Source organism: Candoia aspera, chromosome 2 (assembly GCF_035149785.1).
Source record: "Candoia aspera isolate rCanAsp1 chromosome 2, rCanAsp1.hap2, whole genome shotgun sequence".
Taxonomy (NCBI): domain Eukaryota; kingdom Metazoa; phylum Chordata; class Lepidosauria; order Squamata; family Boidae; genus Candoia; species Candoia aspera.
The window spans coordinates 185157019-185181224 of record NC_086154.1 but is presented as its reverse complement, the minus strand read 5'-3'; the positions used below and the strand labels follow the sequence as shown (position 1 = coordinate 185181224).

The 24206-nt window shown below is 37.5% G+C and overlaps 3 protein-coding genes across 3 annotated transcripts; 1 reads left to right on the top strand and 2 right to left on the bottom strand.

Moving 5' to 3' along the window:
• Window positions 1–9151: 9151 nt before the first annotated feature.
• LOC134490195 (interferon alpha-21-like) lies at window positions 9152–11690 on the bottom strand. Its single transcript, XM_063293090.1, has 2 exons — window positions 11102–11690; window positions 9152–9249 (listed from the first exon to the last, which is right to left on the bottom strand). Exons 1-2 carry the CDS (start codon window positions 11688–11690, stop codon window positions 9152–9154), a joined length of 687 nt encoding a protein of 228 aa, XP_063149160.1.
• Window positions 11691–18144: 6454 nt separating this feature from the next.
• LOC134490194 (interferon epsilon-like) lies at window positions 18145–18756 on the bottom strand. The gene has a single exon (XM_063293089.1). The coding sequence runs from the start codon at window positions 18754–18756 to the stop codon at window positions 18145–18147; it is 612 nt and encodes a 203-aa protein (XP_063149159.1).
• A 4041-nt stretch (window positions 18757–22797) lies between these two features.
• Window positions 22798–23370, top strand: LOC134490193 (interferon kappa-like). Its single transcript, XM_063293088.1, has one exon. The coding sequence runs from the start codon at window positions 22798–22800 to the stop codon at window positions 23368–23370; it is 573 nt and encodes a 190-aa protein (XP_063149158.1).
• Window positions 23371–24206: the final 836 nt, after the last annotated feature.

The window sequence follows — 24206 nt, the reverse complement described above, 5'->3', positions numbered from 1 at the left end:
ATTATTTATTCATTCAAGTTCCTTCCTCCTCTATTGAATATGTATGTATGTATGTATGTATGTATGTATGTATGTATTTTCACATACAGATTTAGTTGTAAAAGATTTAGATGAATCTTTAGGAAGATAAAGCAGCATGTCCGATACAGATTGGTGATAACTCAGTCCACATCCTTGAATATCCTTTTTGATATTCAGTGCGGAGGACAAAACTCAGCTCAGAACTGTTTAACATCTGCACGAAACCCAGTATTAGCTTTCGGAGCCAGCCAGTGAAATAGGAGTGGTTGTAATTTACAAAGAAGGGAGGGAGGGTTGATGAAATGTTATTTAAACAGAAAGATGTCTCATATAGATAGAAAGACAATAGATATGCAGACACACTTATATGTAGACAATAGTGTTAATGAAATGTAACATCAAAATCTATTATAAAATATTTTAAAAGATGAGAGTAAAGCTTGAAAAGTTATACCATAAACAGACCAACTTCAAATACTGTATGAGTAATTTTGTAAAACCCATTTAAAAATCTTTTGTGGTCACTCTTATTTTAGGACTTTCTCCTTTTTTTTTAAAGTCACTTTATAATTTTATAGGGTTATATTCTTTCATTTTATTAGAGGATGAGAGAGAACAGTTTAGTGCCAACTGATTAAAATAAATAAGTATATCAATATGTGAAAAAAGTTATTGATGAGGAAAAACATGAATGTTTTTCTTTTTAATACAATTCCAAGTTATTGAACTTTTCAGATCTGTCTTTGCATTTGGAGAGGTAATACCACTACAGCATAATATGCTCCATTTTCTGCCACCAGTTTCACTTTCCTATTGTCATCCTGCAGCTGCAGGACTCTGCTGAGGGATTCCCCTTGTTTAAAAAAAAGTTTGAAAACCAGACACATTTCACTTTTAACGGAGCCAGGAAACCAATGAATAGACCAGAAAAAGCTTTTCTTTTTTAATTAGGTATGGTGAAACCCCAGCAGACCTGACAGAATGCATCCAGCATGATTGATGAATGGAATTTGATGTTACATTTGGGGAAAAAAAGTCTCCTGATGGTTTTGGACTACAGCATCTATCATTCCCAGCTTGGATAGCTCATTGTCAGAGATAAGGAAAACTTTTGTGGTTGTACAGTCTCCAGGGACACAAGGTTGGGAAACACTAGCTAGAGTAATCCAATGCCTTTTGGGGGTTTTAGACTACAATTCCCACAGTCAAAAGTTATGGGAGTTGCAGTCCAGTTGTGTGCCTCCCTTCCAGTTTATGAGAGGTTATTTGGCCATGACAGTAGTCTGGACCTTCTATTACAGAGCTGGCTGGTCAGTAGAAGTTCATCACAATTACTTAGTTTGAATAATCAGTGTGATAGAGTAGTTGTAGAGTTCAAGTGCACATTCAGCTATGAAGTCCTTGAAATGTTGGCAAATCCAATTTTTTATTTTTATTATTAAATTTATACACCACCCATCTCACTATAAAAGTGGCTCTGGGCAGCTTACAAATAAAAGGGTTTTAGCTCCTGTCTCCCTGATTATGGCCATGCTGTAGCTCCTAGAGGAAAGATAGAATGTAAGTAACTCAAACAATAGTTAACTTCCACCTCCAAGGCAATTCCAAGATATTCTACCTTGAACATCAGCTGTTAAAGCCTTTCCTATCTTAGCACTGGAGAACTACTAGATGGTAGCAAAAAGTTGTAGACTGCTCTGATGCCACCTAGTGGCCCTCTGGAGTTTTGCAGCAAGAGATGGTAGCCCTAGATCCCATATCTATGCCTAGAGATATGCTGAGTTGGCTTGATTCTACTTACATGTGTGATGCTAACTATAGATTTTGGGGAATAAACTGGAGGAATCCAACCAGGGTTACCCCAAACTTTACCTTATGCAGTTACTTCAGTGTGGGATAAGCCAGAGCAGCCCTTCCCAAACTTGTCACTTCTGGGGACAAGTGTTGCAACTGTCAGAATTCAAGGCTAGAAGTTTTAGTCTCAAAATATCTGGAGGGTATCAGGCTGAAGAAGGGTTGCTTGTAATCATAGGGTTAAAAAGTTGACTCTACTAAATGCAGTTGCTTTGTTGAAGCACGAAGATTAAAGTATCAGCTTTGGAATGATGTAAGGTTTGATTGCATCAGTACAAGGTGGGGTGGCTAGCACTGAACATAAGAGTTAGATCATCACCCAGAGCCACAGTCTGTGCTTTACATGTTTTCCGAGATGATTCATGCAAAGTGAATTCAAAATAAATTCTTCTGTCACAACTATAGTCTTGCCTTAGATATCACCATTTCTGTTTTCAACCAGTCAGTTTTAGTTCGGGCCTTCTGAAAATTTCCCAGTCTATTCAACTGGATTATACACTCCCCCCACCCCCACCCCCCTCTCTGTTTCAGTTTCAGTTTCTGAGTGTCAGGCTGTGATTTTCAAGCTAGCACTGTGGAATTTTCTTTGCTGGTTTTTGTTTTAATCAAAATCATTTTTAAAAACCAAATGGGGTTTACTGAAGTTAGTCTATGATTGCCTCGTTAGATGAGGTCAGTTTCTCAATCCTGCAGGGGAGTATGGGCTCAAACTTGAATTCTGCACATGAATGCCGTTAATTAATTTGGAAATGTAAATACACGGCTGGAGACAGAAGCAGCTTGGTGATGTACATTCAAGGATCAGGCACTGTGAATTGTACTGTACATTCCAAGAGGTTGTTGCCTTACTTCAGGGATGGGCAACTGCAAGCCTGGGGCCAAATGTGGCCTAAAGCTGTCATTCCTGTTTGGGTGAGAAGACAGGAATCCCAGTTTTTGTCATTTGGTGGACTACTAATTAAGAGGTACTTGGTGTAATATTCCAGAGTGTGATTTTTTAAAAACCCTAATCAATCAATCAATCAATCAATCAATCAATTGTTTATTGCGATCTTAGAACCATGCTGAGACAAGGATGATGCTCTGTGACAATATACATAATCTATCTTAAAATTATAGCAATCTAGAATAAAATTAAATTAAAGGTTAAAATAAAGTTAAAATACATTTATAAAACTACCTAGCCAAACTTTATGGGTGCAATCTAAGGTGCAGCCTATTGTAGATGATAATATAGTCACTAAGATTGTGTTAAATATAAAATGTAAAATATTAATATTACAACTATATAATACGTATAAATTTAAATGAATTAACAGTTACATAAGGTACATTACAAAGATTAGCCCATCAGGGTCTGATGAATCTTCATTGCTGCTGCACAAAAAATCCTAATTTGCAAGAGATGTAATTGGATATTATATTTGGTATAGGCATTTTAATTATTCATTTTAGAACCTGGTTAAAAGACAATTCTTCCCTCCCCATTTTTAGATTTATAGGAGAAAAGCTGAAATGTTGGATAATGGGAGTTTTTCCTCCTTTGTAAATATTTCAAGAAAATTATTGACATAGGAAAAACGAATTCCTTGGATTTGTATTGTACTGTTTTTCAAGAAAGCACAGCTGAATATAGTGATAGCTACTTTCAAGATCAGAATGAATTTGATATATTTGCAGAAACAATTATAAATATATTTCCACCCATAATGATATCCAAATATATGAAATAGTCAATACTATTTTACCATTTGGAGTTAGAAAAGATTTGGGGTCTGTCTTCAAGCTTGTATTCAGATATTTTTGCTATATAGTTGACTGTGGTTAAGATGAAAAAAGAGAATACTGAACTACAGTGAGAAATTATTTATTTAAATTTTCTAGAAAATGAATAATAATTTTCTGAGAAGTTTTTATTTTAGTAAAATAATGAGCAAAATTTATAACAGGATATCTAGAAAGTTTATTTATATAAAACAAGTACATTTTAATGTAATCTTCTCGGTAAGTTCACCAATCAGCCCAAAACTTTCCTTGATACAGCAGAGATATTGTCCCAACAGCCAGGAACCACGCTGAGACAAGGAATAGGTCTCTAGTGTTTTATTACTGCTACATTAGGCAGAAAATCCTAACAAACTGAAGAAGCGTGGGAAAAACCCAGACAGATAAACCCCAAAGTCAAGGCGGGTCTGTTCTGTGTCTCTTTGAATGGCTGCTTAACTCCTCAGTACCACGCATGCGTTTTACCCCCTGGATAGAGGCCCCCTCCTGCTTACCATCAGTACTCATGACATCACACTCCCCTCCAGATTCACATTCCATTTCAGCCCCCTCCCTTCCAGAGTTTCTCCCTCCCTCCAGGGTCTCATGAGAGTCCATCTCCCCCTCCAAGCTCCCATGGGAACTGGGCAACGATGGAAATCCTTCAAAGGAAAACTCCTCCAAGGACGAATCAATGCTGCTCTCCAGGTCTGATAACGCTTCTGGCCCAGGTGGCTGCTGCTGGAAAATAGTAGATAATTACAAGGTTCTTCCCCCCTCCCCCTTGGGAAATGCAAGCCGGAGGTGGAGGGCTGCTGCTCCCCCTCCTCCTCTCTCTCTGGCCTCAGAGGCTCTGGCGGGGGTGGAGGTTGCCAACTTACGAACTCCTCTGCTTGGGATTCCTCTGCTTGCTCAGTCAAGTGAGGAATCTCTGGTAGAGTGCGAGGCTTGGGTTTGTGAGGGAAAAGCTGATGGAATCATTGAACCAGCGCTGGTGCATGCACATCTCTGGCATTTTCCCACGTGCGCTCTTCCTCAGGGTACCCTTTCCAGTGTATTAAATCTTGGATGCCCCTTCCCCTCCTCCTAGAGTCCAGCATTTCCTCAACTTCGTATTCCTCCTCCCCCTCCACAATTACTGGAGGGGGGGGCATTTGTGATTGTAAGGTGCCCCTGGACACCACAGTAGAAACAGTGGGCTCTCTCTCTCCTTCTCTGTCTCTCAGCCTCGGAAATAAGCCTCCTGCTCGCCCTGATCTGCATCGGCTCCTCTGGTCCTGAGTAGAGAGATGCTGCGGAGAGAGCTGGAAATCCTGGAAGCGCTCTGAGGCCTCTGTTTCTCCCCAGCTGCATCTGTCTGAGCTCTTCTAGCCTGGCGTCTATGACCACAGACAGTTGATATAAACCTTCTAGGGTAGCTGGTGTTCCCTGGCGCACTAATTCATTTTTAATTTCTTCATCCAGCCCCTGTTTGAATTGGTCTTTCAAGGCACTCTCATTCCAGTCCAGATCTCCTGCTAACAGCTTGAAATCAGCAATGTAAATTCCCACCCTCTTGTTGCCTTGCTTGAGCTTCCGAATTTCCCGGCTGGCAGTGACCTCTCTGATCGGGTCGTCAAAGTGTGCTTGGAACCCTGCCAGAAAATTCTGGTAGTCGTTGAGAATTGGGTCATTGTTCTCCACCATGGGAATAGCCCATTTGGCTGCTGGGCCCTTTAGCAGACTTAAAATGAAGGTGACTCTGGTTCTGTCTGTGAGAAACTCTGCTGGTCTGCTGTCGAAAAACATTGTGCACTGTGTGAGGAAGGTTCTCAACTGTCCTGCTTCTCCTCCAAACTTCTCTGGTAGACTGCCCTGGGATCTCAAGACTACTGGCAGAGCTGCTGCTGCTGATGCTGGCACCGGTTGTGGGTTAATCGGAGCTGGTTGTTGTAACTGCTGTAGCATGGCTGCTTGTAATGTGTTGATCTGGAGATCTACTTGTTGTTGATGTTGTTGCAATGCTGCTGCCGGTTGTTGGATGGCTTGCCGAATTTCCTGGTTTTCCGAAGACATTTTCCCAAATGTCTCTTCCTTTTTTTTTTTTGTTCCTCCCTCTTTCAATGGGAGTAGTGGAGTTTGTTAGGATTGATGTCCTAACAGTCAGGAACCATGCTGAGACAAGGAATAGGTCTCTAGTGTTTTATTACTGCTACATTAGACAGAAAATCCTAACAAACTGAAGAAGCGTGGGAAAAACCCAGACAGATAAACCCCAAAAGTCAAGGCGGGTCTGATCTGTGTCTCTTTGAATGGCTGCTTAACTCCTCAGCACTATGCATATGTTTTCCCCCCTGGATAGGGGCCCCCTCCTGCTCACCATTAGTACTCATGACAGATATAGGACTTAGATCTTTCATGTGGAACAATTCAGAGACCCTGAATGATGTCAATAGTGGTTTGTTTACAGGTAATCCTCATTCAGTGACCACTTGTTCAAATTATGATGGCACTGAATGAGGGGACTTACAACAATTCCTCATAGTTGTGGCCATTGCAGTGTCCCTGCGGTCACGTGATTGTGATTTGGATGCTTGACAACTGGCTCACAATTATGATGTCGCAGTGTCCCATGGTCACGTGATTACCATTTGCGACTTTCACTGCTGGCTTCTGACAAGCAAAGTCAGTGGGGAAGCTGGCAGGAGGTTGCAAATGGTGATCACATGACCTCAGGATGCTGCAACCACACGGGATTCATCAAATGACACAACTGCTGTCATAAGTTGGTATGGTCACATGATGTCATGCTTTATGACTGTGTCACTTAGCAACAGAATCGCTGGTCCTAATTACCATTGTTAAGGGAGGACTACCTGTAAACAGAGTACACACACATATGGCTATACAGTAAGTTGTGAAGGGCTTGGTTTGTTTTGTGTCTGAAATGGGATGAAAGTCTGATCTGGGGTATCTGAACTATGATAGTTTCTTTCTACATTGATGCAGCACTTCAAGCATTAGGGTTATAGAAGTAGTCCTATTTAGAAGCTTATTCTATGCCCGGTTACATCACAGGAACTCAGGTTACACCCTGGGCCTATTCAGTTGAGCATCATCATGTTGCTTTCATTTGTTTGACCATCTGATTGTGGGGTTATCTCCACGCAATTGTGAATGCTCAAAATCATGGGTTTTCAAACATAGAGGGAAAAAAATATTTTGCTTGCTGCTTTCCACTTTTCACGGAACAAGAACTCCATGTAAGTAAACTCTGTCTTTTTTCTCAGTTCAGTTTATAACAAAGAATGCATCAACATCTTTAATGACAAGAGAAAAAAAATGATTTTATGAAGAAAAAAAAAACCACTCTGAATAATTGTCTGCAATACAGAACTGAAACTGAAAGCATAATACTTTTGCTGTACCTGGTACTTTCTGGAATGACAACCAGAAGTACAATACACTATAAAGATATGCTTCAATTTTAGCCATCACTTTGTGATAAATATTATTTTGTTTGATATTATATGTTCTGTAGAACTGGGAACAGTGAAAAATGGGAGAATCCTAAATCACTCTGAAGGACTTACCAACACTGCCCAACTGTGAATGGGCAGGCAGCCATTTCTAGAGGGCAAAAATAGATGATGCCATGCTCTGTTAATCCCTCACTTACCATCAGTGTGACCCTAGGCACATTCTTCTGCTCTCCTTCTGAAATACACTATTCCATGTCACAATGCCTCAAGGAGTCCTCTGTTTGGAATAGCCACAGTTCATTGCAGGCCACCCACATTAGTTCACTGGCTATTTTGTGGAGGCAGGAACAGCCCTTCAACTGAATCAATGCTTTCTATGGTCTCTAGTACCTTTTAGAGCCACTTTTACCATGACTGCTGTAATAGCATAATTATTATAACACTTGCTGTGTAAATAGAAGGTTGCTGGTTTGAAAGCTGACAGAAATGTGTGTGTTTTTAATTACTATATTTCGTCCCCAGAGCTCCCCATGTTTTTCTGTGCTTTTTTTTTTTTTTAGCACAGTGGTATACCATTTCATCATTTTTCCAGTTTCACTCCCAGCTCTCAAATAACTCACAAGTTCCATTGTGCTTGGGATTTTTATGTGGGTGTGGGAGTGATGTAAATGATATGTATCTCCCTTCAACCTCATTGAGTCGATTTGCATAGACAGTGTTATATTTCATTTGGTTGAAAGAAAGAACAATAAAAAGTAGGCATTTATATTGTGGAGGAAAGAAATATTAATTTATATTATCTGATGTAAATAATATATTGAACTTCTTCAAACAGTAGATAAAAATGTGTTATGGTTTAAATGCAGCTTATAGTTTAAATGGTATATATGATAACATGTCAGTGTTTGCGCCAATCAAGATGTGATCAGGTGTATTGGAAATAGCTTCATGAACATTTTACAACTTTGTTAAAAGAGAATTGTGACTTTTTTGTCTTTTGGATTTAGTGGAAGAATGACTAAAATGTTGGATTTTATGAATTTGTATGATTGTATTCTTCATAATATATTTATATTGTATTATTTATAATAATTATAAATAATATAATACATTCATATATTATTTGAATGTATTATATAATAATATAATACATTCAATAATTATAAATAATATAATACATTCATATAATATATAATATAAAATATACTATATATCTATCCCTATCCCTTCCCTATCCCTATCCCTATCCCTATTTATCTATCTATTCTCAGATGGTTAAATGAGAAATCATAGAAATCACACACTATATATTGTATATTATAATCCTATACATTCTCATATACAGTGTATACTATAATCCTACATTCTTATTTGGGAGGAATCTCAGTGATTTCTAATTTAGTTTTTTCCAAGTAAAGCTGCATTCAATCTGGCTACATATATGTAGTTGCAATCAGGGAAGGCAGGAAGGAAGGAAGCTATACACCCACATAGAAGGCTAAAAAAATAGATGAAATAGTCCAAACTACCACTTTTATTTGAAGTTAGCATTTTAATAGATAGAATAGTACAACCATAGCAGAAAAAACTAGTATAGTATAAATAAATGAATAGTATAAATAAATAAATAAATAAATAAATAGTATAAATAAATGGATAGTAAATAAATTAATATTGGCCAGCAATGTATATATTGTTTATAATGACATACAAAAATAAATAAATAACAATTATTTAGAGAGTTTATATTTAAAAAGAATAAAAATATAGCATATTTTAATCTGAACTTTTTGGTATGCAAGAATTGCCTTGCTGTTTCACCAGCACTACTTCTGTGAGGTTTGAACTCTCAGTAGTTATATTGGGCCTTGTGTTCATCTAGTCCATTGGAGTGTTTTCCAGATAATTTTACCCCTAGAAAATCCTTTCTACATAATTTGTCTCCAAAGAAGTAAATTTATGAATAATCTGGGGCACATTCCAAGATAAGGGGTGCATTATTTGGGGCATAATCCATATCATGTGAATTGAGCATATAGCATAAGATGCATTCAATCCTCTTTTACATGTTCATTTACTTGGAAGGGGGAATTAGCAATGTTGGTCTGTTGTCTCTCCAAAACTTGCTTATCTTCATTGACTTCGTGGTCTAGTAGAGTCCAATGAATCATAGGAACTTTCAGTCACCATTGAATCAGCTTTGCAGGTGCATTGCAACAACTTTTGCTTTGTTTAGTACCAAATGATAGTGGACAATACTTCCGTCTGGTTGGTGTGATTTCCCAGGGTTTCAGTGGTGGTAAATTTTCCAGTACTGTACATCTCTTCTGACTCATGTCAACTATATCTATCAGTTAACTGAAACCTCCTTGAATCATTGAGTCCAGGTGGGCATAATTTAACTCCTGCTGGTTTCACTGGATATTAGGATCAAGTATTTTACTCCGTATACAACACCACAGAAACATGTATTTAGTTTAAGGGAATTGGCTGAATGAAACAACACAATTTTATCTCTTCATGCAGAACTGATAAAGTTCATGTTGGAATCTATGGAAGCATAGGACAACAATTCAGTGAAGCTTGACAAATTTTTCAGAAAGCAGAGAAACCTTTTGTAATATATTCTGGGAGGACTTTTTTTGTGGGTTCCCAACTTTTTGATCCTTGGTCTTTTGAATAAGGCTCCATGGTTTTATTTTACTTTTCTGTTCATAACTTAGTAATATAATGCAGTCAAAGATGAAGTAGAAACAGGAAACATCAGAAGGATTACTTTCTAGGAATATGTCAAAGGCATCCAGTGAAAGCTGAATGGTTTCATACTGCTACTTTTATTGCATCACTGAGAGCAAGTCAAGCTAGAAGGCAAAGGAAAACCAGTTATAAATTCATGCTGACAATTATTTAAACTATTAAGCATTTTAAATCAGATTAATAAACATTTTTTATCCTTGCTTCATATAAAAGTATACAGTACTATACTTTTCTACATAGTTAATAGCCTAATTTAAATGAAGGAATTCCTGAAATATTGGATCAATGGAAACTGTATGTCTTTACTTATTAGAGCTATAAAAATCATTCAGTGAAGCTCAGGCTTAGATTGGGATATTGGGAGGCCTCGGGGTGGCTGCATCTGCTTTGCCACTTTGAGAAATGGATCCAGAGGGCCATTTCACTCATGAACAAAATGTGTTGTCCAATTATTTGCATAGCCCTATTATTTTTATAGTTGATTGAGTTGCCATTCAATTTTGCCATAATATAACAAATTCAAAAGGTCAAAGAGTTGTAGTAATTTAATTAAAAGTAGTAGTCCAGATGCTATAGACTTACGTGGAGCTATATATTTGAAGCCATAGTCACAAAATCGATGTAGCAGTTTCTGTTTTAGATGCAAAATAGCCAGTCAGAAGCCTTTTAGAAGAAACTGTACAGTAAATAACTTTTTGTACTGTAATTCCAAATAGTGGGGAATTATAGAATGAGGTATTTTTATAGAATGAGGCTTATTTTTCACTGACACCATTTGGTAATCCTAGATTCACATGGTTCACAATTGAGTTGAGAATCCTTTCTCAAAAAAAGGATACTTCTTTATAGCTGCTTGTATTAGTGAGATCTAAAGGTCGCTTGAAGTATAATTCAGAGATGAAATAGGAAATTCCTAGCATAAACTATTCAGTGGGAACTACTATATTTAAGAATGTGGGTGAAGAGTATACCAATTATTCCCATCTAAGAATATAGAAAAACCACAGTGTAGAGTGTTAATAGAGATATTAAATCAATGACTTCAGCATAATTTTTGTCAAACTTATAATATTCAGGCAATTCATAAAATGCTTCTCAAAAGAATCATATGGAGAATTTTGAGGACAGAAGAAAGAATTTTGGTGTACATATCACTAAGAAGTAACTGTACATTTTCCTAATTTTCCCTTAAATTTCCTAATTTAAATACTAATCAAAAGTAATTTTTAAGAAGTATATAGTACCTTCAGTTGGAATCCTTTGGATGAGTTGATTAATCAATAGGAAACATTCCCTGAGTTGGATCTGGACAATCGCCCAGGCACACAAGCTGTACTTCTTATCTTTCAGGAAATCATTGACCCTTTGAAAATATCTTTTCACTCTCAGTCTGGTGAGCTGCAGTTTCTGATCCCGTGGAGATATGGTGCCACCTCCTACCCCTGCATTTTGGCATATTTCCAGTTTTTTAATTTGCTGATCCAATGCAGTATGGAATTGTCTCAGGGTATTCTCATCCCAAAACAATTCAGCATGAACTTGCTTGAAGATGAGGTCTGCCTGTTGGAGCATTTCTTGTATTGCTATCTTGGCGATCTCTCCATGGGATGCTTTGTCCATGCTCATTAAATTTTCTTCATTGACAGTTGAGAAGTCTGTAATATCTCCGATACATTGTAGGGGAATGGTGGCTCCCATATTACTTTCCAAGAGTTCCAAGTTTGCTTTATTGGCTTCTTGTAGCCTGCCGTGAAGTTGATCACAGTGCTGAGATGAGATTTTGGTGAAGAGCATTACTAGACAAATTTGCAGAAGCCAAAGTTTTGTGTTCATAATGGAGATGGAGGGATATGGTCTTTTTTAAAATATAGAATCTGGAAGACTGGTTCTTCTGGAAGATGCTCCTGAGTCTGCTGCATCTTTGTATTTATACCAATAGGATATTGCAATTTCTTTTTTCTGTTTGTCCACTGATTCTCTGTACTACAATTTTCAGTTTTCTTTTTTCTTATGCATACAAAGAAATCCCAAAACCATTCTGAAAAGTGGTTAGTATATAGAAAACTGAATGTTGAATGTGTACATTTTTACCCAAAGTTAAATGAAAATTGTTTTAATAGTGAAAATTAATAACCATTTGCAACTTTCTTTCACAGTTCCTAAATATTTAAAAAATGAGGTCACAATAGTGGATATTATGACTTCAATATTTATCTGTTCCATGTAGAGTAATTTCTGACAGCCTTGAATGCTCCCACTGATAAATTGTATAGGATTATTCACCTGATTGCACAAAGCAGATCATACATAGATAACATTCCAAAAACAGTAGAAACAATTGTGAATAACAGTAATATAAAAAAGTATTTGTTCGTTTGTTTGGTTAATTCTGCATATTTATATGGCTACCCATCTTCAATAACTCTGGACAGCTAACAAGGTATAAAAAGAAAAACATACATATAAAAACAGTAAAAGAATAATAAAAGACTCCAGATTACAATCAACTGTATCCAAAATTGCCCATGCCATCACATTCTGGACCAGCTGTAGCTTCCAAATGCTTTTCAAGGGCAATAGCCCAATCAGGAAGTGACTAATTGACTATGAGCAGAGCCTTACAAACCGGGAATGAGCACAATTGGTGCATGAGATGGATTTGTGCAAAGGCCCACCTGGCCATGACTGCCACCTGCTTCGCAAGCAGAAGTCATGAGTCTAGGAAAAACCTTGATTGTGCACCAACTCTGTCAATAGGAGTGGTATCCCATCCAGAGATAACAACGGAAGTTCTCCAGATCCAGAGAACCCTCAAATTCACAGCCACCCAGTCTTCCTAGGGTTGAGTTGGATCCTATTCCTTCCCATCCAGGTGTAACAGATACACAACATAAATACTTATGCCACATACTCTGTCACACCCATAGTTCACAAATCATAGTAACTGGGTTGCATTTTGTCCAAGGAAAAACCAAACAAATCACATTTTGCCTGAAAGTTTATTTTAAAGAATTTATTGTCATACACACACACACACAAAGAAAGGAATACTAAAATACAGAATATTTGGGATAAAAAGCCTGTTCACAGCAGGAACTAAGTGTACATTGGCATGCTTAGACACTTTGCCTTCAATGGTATTGTGTATGTGTCTATCATCTATCTATCTAGCATCAGCCCCACCAGGCAGACCAGTCCAAGAATCAACTCCACCAGAAGCTAAGACTACTTTTATTGAAAGTGGCTATAATAACAGGATCTTGCAAGTCTGATTGTGCTGTGCCTCCTCCTCCACTTCTTATGCATATGTGAATGAGGGAGGTGTTTGTCTGAGCCACTTCTGCATACTTTCTGCTTGTTTTGGACGTAAGCCATGTTTTTCTCCTTGTTGTTTTGGTGACAAAGCTGGCCTATCTCTGTCAAGTTCACTTTTCTTACTTTTTACATCATGCTTACATACATATATGTTAATACACTGAAATTGGGACAGTTGCACATATACTCTTGAAGAGCCTTATTGATCACCCTTGGAAGACATGGTCAATCCCTCCTCTAATCACAAATTACTGGGACCGTTCCCAACAGGCACTTGTGTGTCTCCTGTCAAACAACCAAGAATGCAAAGTCTCTAGGAAGGTGGCTGAATCTGGTGCTGTAGCAATGGTAGAGTTAGAAACCATTGAGTTTGAACACAATGTATAGCACATTACAGTAATCCAACTGGGAAGTATGAATTACTGTGAGTAGGGCCTCCAGGTTCAGAAATGGGTGCAGTTGGTACACAACACAGACCTGCACAAAGGCCCTCCTAGCCACAGCTGCCACTGTCTTTGAGCCAGAGCCATTAGTCCAAAATGACCCCCAAATTGCACTAGCTCTCTCTTGGGGAGTGCTGCCCCATTCAGAAATAAAGATGGAAAATTTCCATGGGGCCCTCAAAACCCACAGCTATTTGGGCTTAGCAGGGTTGAGCTGAAGCCTGTTCTTCCCCATCCAGACCCCCAGGCTTGAGACACTGGCACACAATCTGGATGGCATAACTTGGTTGGCCCAGGGAAGAGATATATAATTGGGTATCATCAACATAGGTTGGGCTGGTTGGCACACTCTTTCTCTGTTTTTTTAATTAAATGTGTGTGTGTGTGTGTGTGAATATATCAATATAAACCAGGAATAAAATTGAGTGAGAGTAACAAAGCAAAACAACAACAACAAAAGAAAAGAAAACACTCAGGAGTGTTCTAGAACAAAATGGCAGTACTTTTTATTCTGCATCTTTTGGACAGTAATAATTTGCCCTGATACCATACAATATTATTATTGGATGTTTAACAAACAACACTATGGGAGATCCTATTGCATTTTCTACTATTCTAAACATGTTGACATTTTTTCTTCTTCTGTGCGTTAGCTCATCAGACAGGGAACCCCTTTCCAACCCCATCTCCAGAAAACTTTATTGTTTTTCTTGTCTGGTGTGGGATCCCAAAGGAATCCCAGAATTTTCAACAGGGACAGTTTTTACCCAACTGAAGTTTTAGCGGCTTTGCAGCAGATCGATAAAACTAACTACTACTATTTTCAATGTCTTGCTATTAAGATAAGCAAAGGAGTACACATTTTTGCAATTAATTGTTTTAATGCAAAGAGCATTTATAATTTTGAATGAAAATATATAATAAATAAGATCGAAGACATCATAATAAGTAGTATTAACAAGATAATAAGAGCATATGCAAATTGGCTTGCAAAAGAATATAAATTAGCACTTCCAAAATATATTTTACATTTCATTGTATGATAAGGGCATCAATATTATAAGGAGATTAAACTTTTACACACTTTTTTCACACTTAGCATGTTAGTAAGTAAATACATTTATTTGCAACCATAGCTTTAGCAAAATTGATATAAAATTGCAACAATCCATATCACTGAGACAAGCTTTCACTGCTTAGCATGCCGGTCTTTCATGGTCTGAGTGTCACAGTTTGCTGATAAGGCATACGATAAAATTTCAGAGAACTTTTGAAGTTCGGAAAATTTGCAAAAACTGGAGATAATTTAGTTTGAGAAATCTTGGTTTGACTGTCTCAAGCCAATCTCCATTGTGTTGTGTCCACTTAGTTTTCATCCTCCAGTTTCTGAGTAAGGTTTTGTATTTCAAATTGCAGTTCACTATTTTTAATTGAATGGGTTATTTAACAACTAATGAAATTAATCATGAGATAGTAATTGTTTTGTTTTCTGGGAAGGTTTGATGGTGTCTTCAAGATGAAAATGAAATCGTGCATTGTATCCCTAATTGATGGTTAAGCTGGAATGCAGAAAAAAAGTGGTTAAAGTTTCCCATTTGTTTTGGAATAGTTTATGTAAAAAAAAGAACTTTCTGAGCCACAAGCAATGAATTCTTAACATAAATTTTCTAGAACATTCAGAAAATGGAACAATAATTTCTACCATGATTTTATGGCCTAATTTTTTAAAAAATCCTTGTTTGCAAATAAGTTAAATAAAGGAAAATGTACAAAGTTGACCAAATGCTTTTTCACTACCTTATAGCTATGTCAATTTTATTGTGTCTATATTGCGTAATAGCTGTATTCTATTTGTTTGTAATGAAAATTTGATTTCTGCTGAATTATTTCATTTATTTATTTATCTGATCAATTTGTATAGTTGCCTAGTTAGCATACAACTCAGGACAGGATATATCAATAATGAACCATAATAAATTCAATAAAACCATATAATAAAAGAAAGCATCAAATATAAACCAAGATATACTATATATTTATACAATACACACACACACACACACTATATATATATATGCAACACACACACACACATACAACCATGATCATGGAAGTCAAATCAACAATAGTGAGCTGTATTTTGACAATCACCTCACTCTGTTACCAACTGTATCAGAAACGTCTGGTGTTTTTAGATGTTTTTCCCCTTGGGAAAGAATATATATTGTGATACTATCAAGTTGGACCTAATGTGTTTTCTTTTTTATCCCAGTAGGCCTGCAGGAAGAGGTTGATAAAGACAGGAATAAAACAGATGTACAGGAACAAAAGAGATGTTCCCTGGGTTGGAAGGAGACATTACTCATAAATATATATATCCTGTCTAGATATGGGCAATGTACAGAGTGACAGCTGAAGTTAACATACCAGAATGTGATGACGAATATCAGTTGTGGTTAAGCTGCTGCTTTTTAACCACAGTGTAAACTGTGGTCTGATTTTGTAAATTATTCTCTACTCTGTAGTCCCATACCATCTGTTTAGGCCTAAAATACATCTTGTGAATTGCTAGTTGCATGAATAGAATCACATTTAACTGGGCCAAAATAATGGTAAAAGCAGATTATGTGCATAATATTTCCTAGTCTAGTTCAAGGGGCATTTTTTTCATGTGGGATAAGGGGAAAATATCTGAAATGTTACTTATTGGGTGGGTTTGTTAGTTTTTTTGTGTTTTCCACTAGTTTTAAAAGCATTTAATGAAATGTTAAATTAAGAAAAATACATTGAAATATGCGATCATATGCACATTTATTTGAGAGGAAGTCTTACTAATCTACTGACATCACTTCCTATATAAATATGCACTGGGTTAAACTGTAAATGTTGCGATTGCAGTCCAAAAGTAGCCAGCAATGGTCACCCACAGTAACACTTTCCAAATACACAGAATAATACAAACTATCAATATGGCTAGAGCTACCATTTTTAATATATAGAAAATTCAAAATAAATAAAACCAACAAAAATATACAACATAAGCAACATAAAGAATAAATAAATGTTCACAAGCAACATATAATGATTTCAGGTTATACAACATTAATAATATTTTATGATGTTTTATGAGGATTGTTGTTAACAATCGCAAAAATACAGCACCATTTTATTCAGCTCTTTTTTAGATACACATGAATGGCCCTGATATTTCAGAAATGTTTCGGTCACTGCTCTTTGAATATAAAAAATCTCATGCTTCCATGGAAAGGGGGATGTCTACCTAAACCACTAGAATATTTTTCCACCTAATGTAAATTTTATTTCAAGAAAATCTGTTTGGGGTGATTTCTTGCTAAAGAAAGAAAATTCCTGAGGCATTCAGAGAATGTTATAGGGGACGTGATCCATTCGTAGGACCCTTGGCGATTACCTACATTGGACAAGTGAGGGTGCAGCAAACAAAACAGCAATTCCTTTTGCAGTGGACAGTGCACAGAGAATCCAATATCCAAGCAGCTATTGAATCAGATTTCTTAATCCAGTGCGATGTAGTCCATTGGTTTTGTTTTAATACCAAATAATGGTGGAACAGTGCCACTCCTGCATACCCCGTCTTATCTGATTTGGCATGATTAGGAAATGCTTCAAAAGTGGCAAGTCTTTCAGTACCTCAAGTCTGCTGTTCTGGCATATAGTTCTGTTAGTTAACCTTAAATCTCCTTGAAATCAATGGGAAAACCAGAGTTGTTGTGTGCGAGATGAGTGGTAGAGAAATATGATAAATAAATACATAAATACATAAATACATAAATGTTTGTTCACTTTGATTTCAGTGCGAACTGCCTTCAAATATCTTGCCCTGGTCATCACAACACAGAAATAAGTTAATTAAAAGGAAAGAAAACCAAGGAAACTATTTCATGATAGCAATCTTATAAGCATGGGATATCCATCCAACGAAGCTTCATAAGGTTTGCAGAAGGTGGAGAGAATATTTTGCAATATCTGCTGGGTGGACATTTTAGGGAGATTCTGCCATTTCGAATTCTATTTTTAATCTAAGTAAAACAATTTAGGAAGTGGTAAAACAGAAAATAGCAGAAGAAGAATTATATATTTTCTAAAAACGTGTCAAAGGCATCGGTGAAAGTTGAATGATTTCATTTTCCTGATTTTGTTGTATCACTGAAAGCACATCAACCTAGAACTAAAAGGAAAAGTAGTTAAAACTTGTTCAGTTTTACAATTATTTAAATTATAAAACATTTTCAGTCTGAGAACTAACATTTTTAACATATACATACCACTTGCAAAAGTGAAAGATAGTATTCCAGTTAGTAGCCTATTTTAAATTATTTGGCATTCTGGATATATGAAATCTACTTTTTAAATTTTATGTATCAAAATGGAGTAGCGTTAAATTCTGCCTTCATATAACGAATCAAACTGATGAAAGCCTTTTACTGATTTCATTAAAAGAACTGAACTGTATACTAAAATGTTCAACTGTATGCTGGAAATATTCAATGCTAAATGCTTATATAAGTACCTTCACTTGGAACCCTTTGGTTGAGTTGGTTAATCCACTCAAAACATTCTCTGATTTGGATCTGGACAATCTTCCAGGCACACAGGCTGTATTCTTTATTTTTCAAGAAGTCATTGAGCCTCCGGAAGTATCTTTTTACTCTCAGCCTGGTGAGCTGCAGTTTCTGACCCCTTGGAGATCTGGTGCCACCTTCCACCTCAGTATTCCAGCAAGCTTCCAGCTTCTTAATCTCCTGATCCAGTCCAATTTGGAATTCTCTTCGGGAATTCTCATCCCAAGCCAATTCACTATGGCTTTCCTTGAAGATGAGGTCTGTCTGTTGGAGAAGTTCTTTGATAGCTACCTTGGCATTCTCCCCCTGTAATTCATCATCCATGTTCATCAAATTTTCTTCACTAGTATAGAGTGAGAAATCTGTGATGTCCCTGATACATTGTTGTGGAATGGTTGATCCCATATTTCTTTTCAGGAGGTTCAGGTTGTCCTGGTTGGCTTCATGGAGCCTGCTGCGAAGTTGGTTACAGCTCTGAGATGAGATTTCAGCAATGAAAATCCCTAGGCAAATGTGCAGAAACCAATATCTTGTGGTCATGGTAGACATCTTGGATGAGAATTTCAGAGGTTTGTTCTCTAGAAAGATTCTTTGGAATGTGTTGGAATGCTGAACAATGTTTTGTATTTATACATTCAAGTATTAAAGTTTTCTTTTTTCAGTTTATGATGTGAAGATACTTTGATTTTCACTTTTTTGCTTCAATATATGTACTTAAAAACTCAGACAGATGAAAAGTACTATTTGGAGGAGTGGCTAATATTTAGAAAACAGCATGTTGATATCATTTGCATTTCTTGAAAAAAATAAATTATAAGGAAAGTACTGTATCTTCTCTTGGTTATAAAAAATTAAATCCCTTGCTTTTAATTTAATTCCATTTCAGTGTGTTTGCAGGAATACATATATGGATGGGATCTTTTTTTCTTGGGTTTCAGTCAGCTTTTTGAGATCAAGGGGAAGATTTGTTACTTTCACTATTACCCTCTCACCAACCTGTAGACAAAACCTACTGTTTTGACATAGGATTTATTTTTAGAAAACTAATCTTGGTTGAAGATGGTGAAGGAGGCAAGGTGGGAGTTCAGCTTTCCATCCATCGTTCTACTTTAGAAAGGTCCTGTTGTGTGGAGAGAAAGCCGTAAGAGCTGCCTTTTCAAGGCCAGCTCTCAAGCACAGCTTATCTGCCATTTGATAAGGGGCTGCCAAACTACATCTGCAGAATTCTATGTTGTCTGGTTGGCCAGTGAGAGACAATTACATTAACATTTTTGTGTGTTTTTGTCACGCATCAATTGAACTTTTCTTTTGTTTCTTTTCATTTGATATAAGTGCAGATCGAGGTGAAAACTCCATAATTTCATTTTCCTCCCCGTCAGATAAAAAATTATAATGTTGATTTTTTTTAGAAATCTGTTTCACTAAGTCTTTAATTAAATGAAAAGTACTCTTTTTTCCTTAATAAAACCTGAAGTCAGTTGCCTTTTCAGCTGGTCTTCGCAAAATACTTTCATCAGATGAAATGATAAACTGTTGGAATTTATTCTATAATAAAAAAATATTCAACATAAAGAAGTTTTTGATCAACACGGAATAATTTGAAATTCACTGATAGTCCCACTGATGAGAGCGACTGGTTCTGTAGCTAATTTGCACAAAAATCTCTCTCCACCAAATTATGAATTAATCATGGGGAGAAGGCTTTCTGACATTGTTTTCCCTTTAAGGAAGTTTGGCATATGCTTCATATTCCAATAGAAGAGAATACCTGTAGCTCAGGGTTGAACTGTGGAGCCCTTGGTGCTCTCTGAGCCTGGTTGTTTGCTTGCAGACGTTTCATTACCCAACTAGGTAACATCATCAGCGCTAGTGAGTGTGGGGTTTGCTTCCTGTTTACAACCACACCCCCATCAACCCTGCCAGTGTTGATGGGGGTGTGGTTTTCTCCTTGGTAGTTCCTTGGTTGGGGTATGTACCTAGTTGGGTAATGAAATGTCTGCAAGCAAACAACATCTGCGAGCAAACAACATCTGCAAGGAAACTTCAAGCTCAGACAGCACCAAGGACTCCACATATGCTTCATATATTTTGCCAGTGAGCAGTCATCATGCTGACAGGTTATAGCATCTGGTTTATAGCAGATGCTATAAACCAGTTTATAGCATATACTGTTCTGTTTAGGATTTCCATCATACTGGGGGTATTTTGACACAAGCCTTCAGATGTCTTTGCCCAACAGTTTTATGAATATCTTTAAAAGCAGGAAAAATAAGACAGACTCTTGAGGGATCCATCCATCCACAGGCCATTGGACAGAGGGTTGCAGAGATGCCTCTGAAGGTAATGCCACTCTCTGAACACTGTCTTCTGAAATAGGAAGCCACTGCCACACCAAGCTCTACGTTTCAGCATATAGAGTGCTCCAGAAGGATAAGCTGTTGATTCAACAGCATGCCACTGAAAGATGCAAGAGAGCCAAATGGATATATATTCGCATTCTATTTTATGACATACATTATTGACTAAGCAACCATGATTATTTTTAATAGGTCCAAATCGTTCTCTAAAAAAATCACAAGGATCCATGAGTATCAATGTCTTGGCTTCCATTGCAAAATTTCCATGTTGCCGATGGATAGTAAGGATGTGAATATTCTGTCTTTTGAAAATGAGTGCGAAGAATATCCCTAATTAAAATCAGTATGATCACTATGGACATATATGTTAGATGTTTTGCTGTGATTAGATGGTGGTTTTTTGACAGAGAGCCACTTTTTTGCATCTTTTGCATATTTTGGCCAGGGCTCCAAAACTTAGTAGGGACGAGTGAATTCTTACCCTGGACAGGGAATTGGTCTAGATCAAGGGTTCCCAAACTGTTCAGCTCATTGACTCCTTCATGAAGTTACAGATTGTTAATCAACCCCCAAACATTTATTATATGAAAATAAAGTAATAAATAATACTTTAACTAACAATAACAACAACCTTGGATACTTCCATCAACTCTTGGGGGTCGATATTGACGAGGGAACCCTGGTCTAGATGATCTACAAGGTTATGCCAATACTTACTTCTATGAAATGTGATCCAAAGAAATTTGTGAACTAAAAATTATGTTTTCTCTCAAGAACATTTTTTAGCCATTTTGGCACAAAAAAATTAATGGATATGTAATTTTTCTTGTTCTTTCCATTGAGAAAGACTGGGGTGGAGGCCGTGGGTGGGTGCTATGGAGTGTGGGGGGATAGGCAGGGCAGGGGTGGCTTGGCAGGGGCCACAGGCAGGTCAGTGGGGGCCATGAGGGCCATGGGCAGGTTGACTGGGCCCATAGGCTGGTCAGCTGGGGCCATGGGCAGGCACTATGAAACAGGGGCAGGGCGGGCCCTATGGAGTGCAGGGGGGCAGTGGGGGCCACAGGGGGTAGGCTGGGGCCTCAAGTGGTTGGTGGGGCTGAAGGTGGGCACTACAGAACCCAGGTGGGTTACCTGGGGGTTGGAGGGCTGTGGGTGGGCACTACAGACCGTGGATGGTTGGCTGGGGGTACAGGTAGGTTGGCAGGGTCCATGGATAGGTCATTGAGGGCTGGGGAGGTTGACAGGGCTAAGGGAGCTGTCGGTGGGTCAGCAGGGGCCACAAGCAGGTTGACGGGGGCTGCGGGTGGGCTCTATGGAGTGGGGGTGGGTCATCAGGGGCTGTGGGCAGGCCAGTGGAGCCATGGGGGAGTGGGGGTTGCTGCAGAGTACAAGATCACGTACTCCATAGTGAAGCTTCTCAGGAGAAAAAGTGGCAGGAGTGACTTATGGGAGCGACTTGTGACCTTCCCTGCTGGCTTCCCTGTTAACTTTGCTTGTTGGAAGGTGGCAGGGAAGATTGCAAATGGCAATCACATGATTGCGGGACACTGCAACCCTCATAGGTGTGAGGTGGTTGCCAAGGTCCCGAATCACGATCATGACTGTGGGGGTGCTGCAACAGCTGGAACTCTGCTGCCCAGAGTTGTTGGGTACAAGATGGGCAGCAGAGAAATCTGATAAATAAATAAATAAATAAATAAATAAATAAATAAATAAATGTCAAGGACCAGTCATAAGTACCACTCATTCAGCTCCATCGCAACTTTGAATGGCTGCTGAATGAGTGGTTGTAACCCAAGGACTACCCATAAACTGAAAGGGCAAGAGAAAATATCCAATCCACATGCACATGTCAGCAGAAACATCAAGATGGGATGAAATTTCAAAAGTTTTTAATTTGATCACTTTCTTCATAATTTAAATACTTCAAGAAATACATATAAAGCCTAAATTCAGTTTTCTAAAACTGGCCAGGTCTCTGAATAGCATTTTTCATCTTTATGATTTTTAAAAAATATATGTACTGTAGAAGCAGAAAAATGAAAACAGAGGCCTCTAGACCATACTGAAAAAAGAAGCTTAATTCCTGAAAGTATAAATACCAAGACCTAGTGAAAAATGCAAAACATTCCAGAGTATCTTTTCAAAGAGCACATCAACAGTTACTGTCTCATTCATCTCCACCATGATTATGAAGGGCTGGTCTCTGTATATTTGCCTAGGGATGCTCTTCTTTCGCGAAATCTCATCTCAGAACTGTGACCAACTTCAGAGCAAGCTACAAAAAGCCAATCGGGACAACTTCAATCTTCTAAGCAGTCACATGGGATCAGCCATTCCCCTACAATGTATCAGGGACATCACAGATTTCTTACTTGAAGCCAGTGAAGAAGATTGGATGAACATGGATGATGAATCCCACGTGGCCAATGCAAAACAAGCTATTAAAGAAATCCTCCAACAGATAGACCTTGTCTTCAAGAAAAACCATACTGAATTGGCTTGGGATGAGGACTCCTTAAGAGGTTTCCATATTGGACTGGATCAGCAGATTGAGATGTTGGAAACATGTGGGAATGCAGAGATGGAACGGGTTGCCGCATCTCCAAGGGATCAGAAGCTGCAGCTCACCAGGCTGAGAATAAAAAGATACTTCCAAAGGCTCAGTGACTTCTTGAAAAATAAGGAGCATAGCTTGTGTGCTTGGGAGATTGTCCAGATCCAGGTGAAGGAATGTTTTGAGCTGATCAATCGCTTCATCCAAAGGATCCCCTTTAAAGGTATTGCTGGTTTCTGAAAACAATTGTTTGGAACTAAAAAGAGAAAAATAGCTTCACAAATCACTCCAGCAGACAATTTATTTAATAAAATAATTAAATGCTACCTTTATTCTGATTTGTTATATATAGAAAAAAATTCAAAGGTACATTCACTACACTGATAGTAATAATAAGCTTTCATAAATCTGACACATCAATCATTCTGTCATTTCAATTAGTCTGCTAACAATGAAGAAAAATATAGTTCAGTTTTTTATGAAATAGGTATACTAGCAACCTCTTTTAAAGTGCTTTATATCTGAAAGGTTATCAGAATTAATAGAAAGCCATAACTACTTCTCCTTTTCCTTCTAGGATGATTTCTTCTCAGTGATGCAACAGGAGGAGGAAAGTGAAATCACTTAACTTTCACTGACAAGTTCTGTGAAGTATAAAATCAGGGGTTTCTGTTGCCACTCCATTACTTCCTGCATTAGCACCTTACCCAAAAGAACTAAAAACTTTCTAAAATGATTTAATTTATTTTGAACTTTGTATTTATTAAAAATGGTAATTCCATTTAGGTGAGCACTTGTCCCTTACATGGGAACATGAAGACGTTTGATATTCACTGAGCTCATGTTAAAGAAATACCAAGGCAAATTAGTGCCATAATTATTTTTTTATTATTAAATCAGTGCTGTGGTAAATGTGATTAAATATTAAATGCTTATATTTTTAACATTATATATTGTATACTTTCATAAGGCTTTTTTAAAAAAATGATCTATTTATTAAACATGATAAATCTATGGTGTGTTTTTAGCTTCAATTATTTAATGTTTCAGGTAGTACTCTCTTAATGACCATTTGT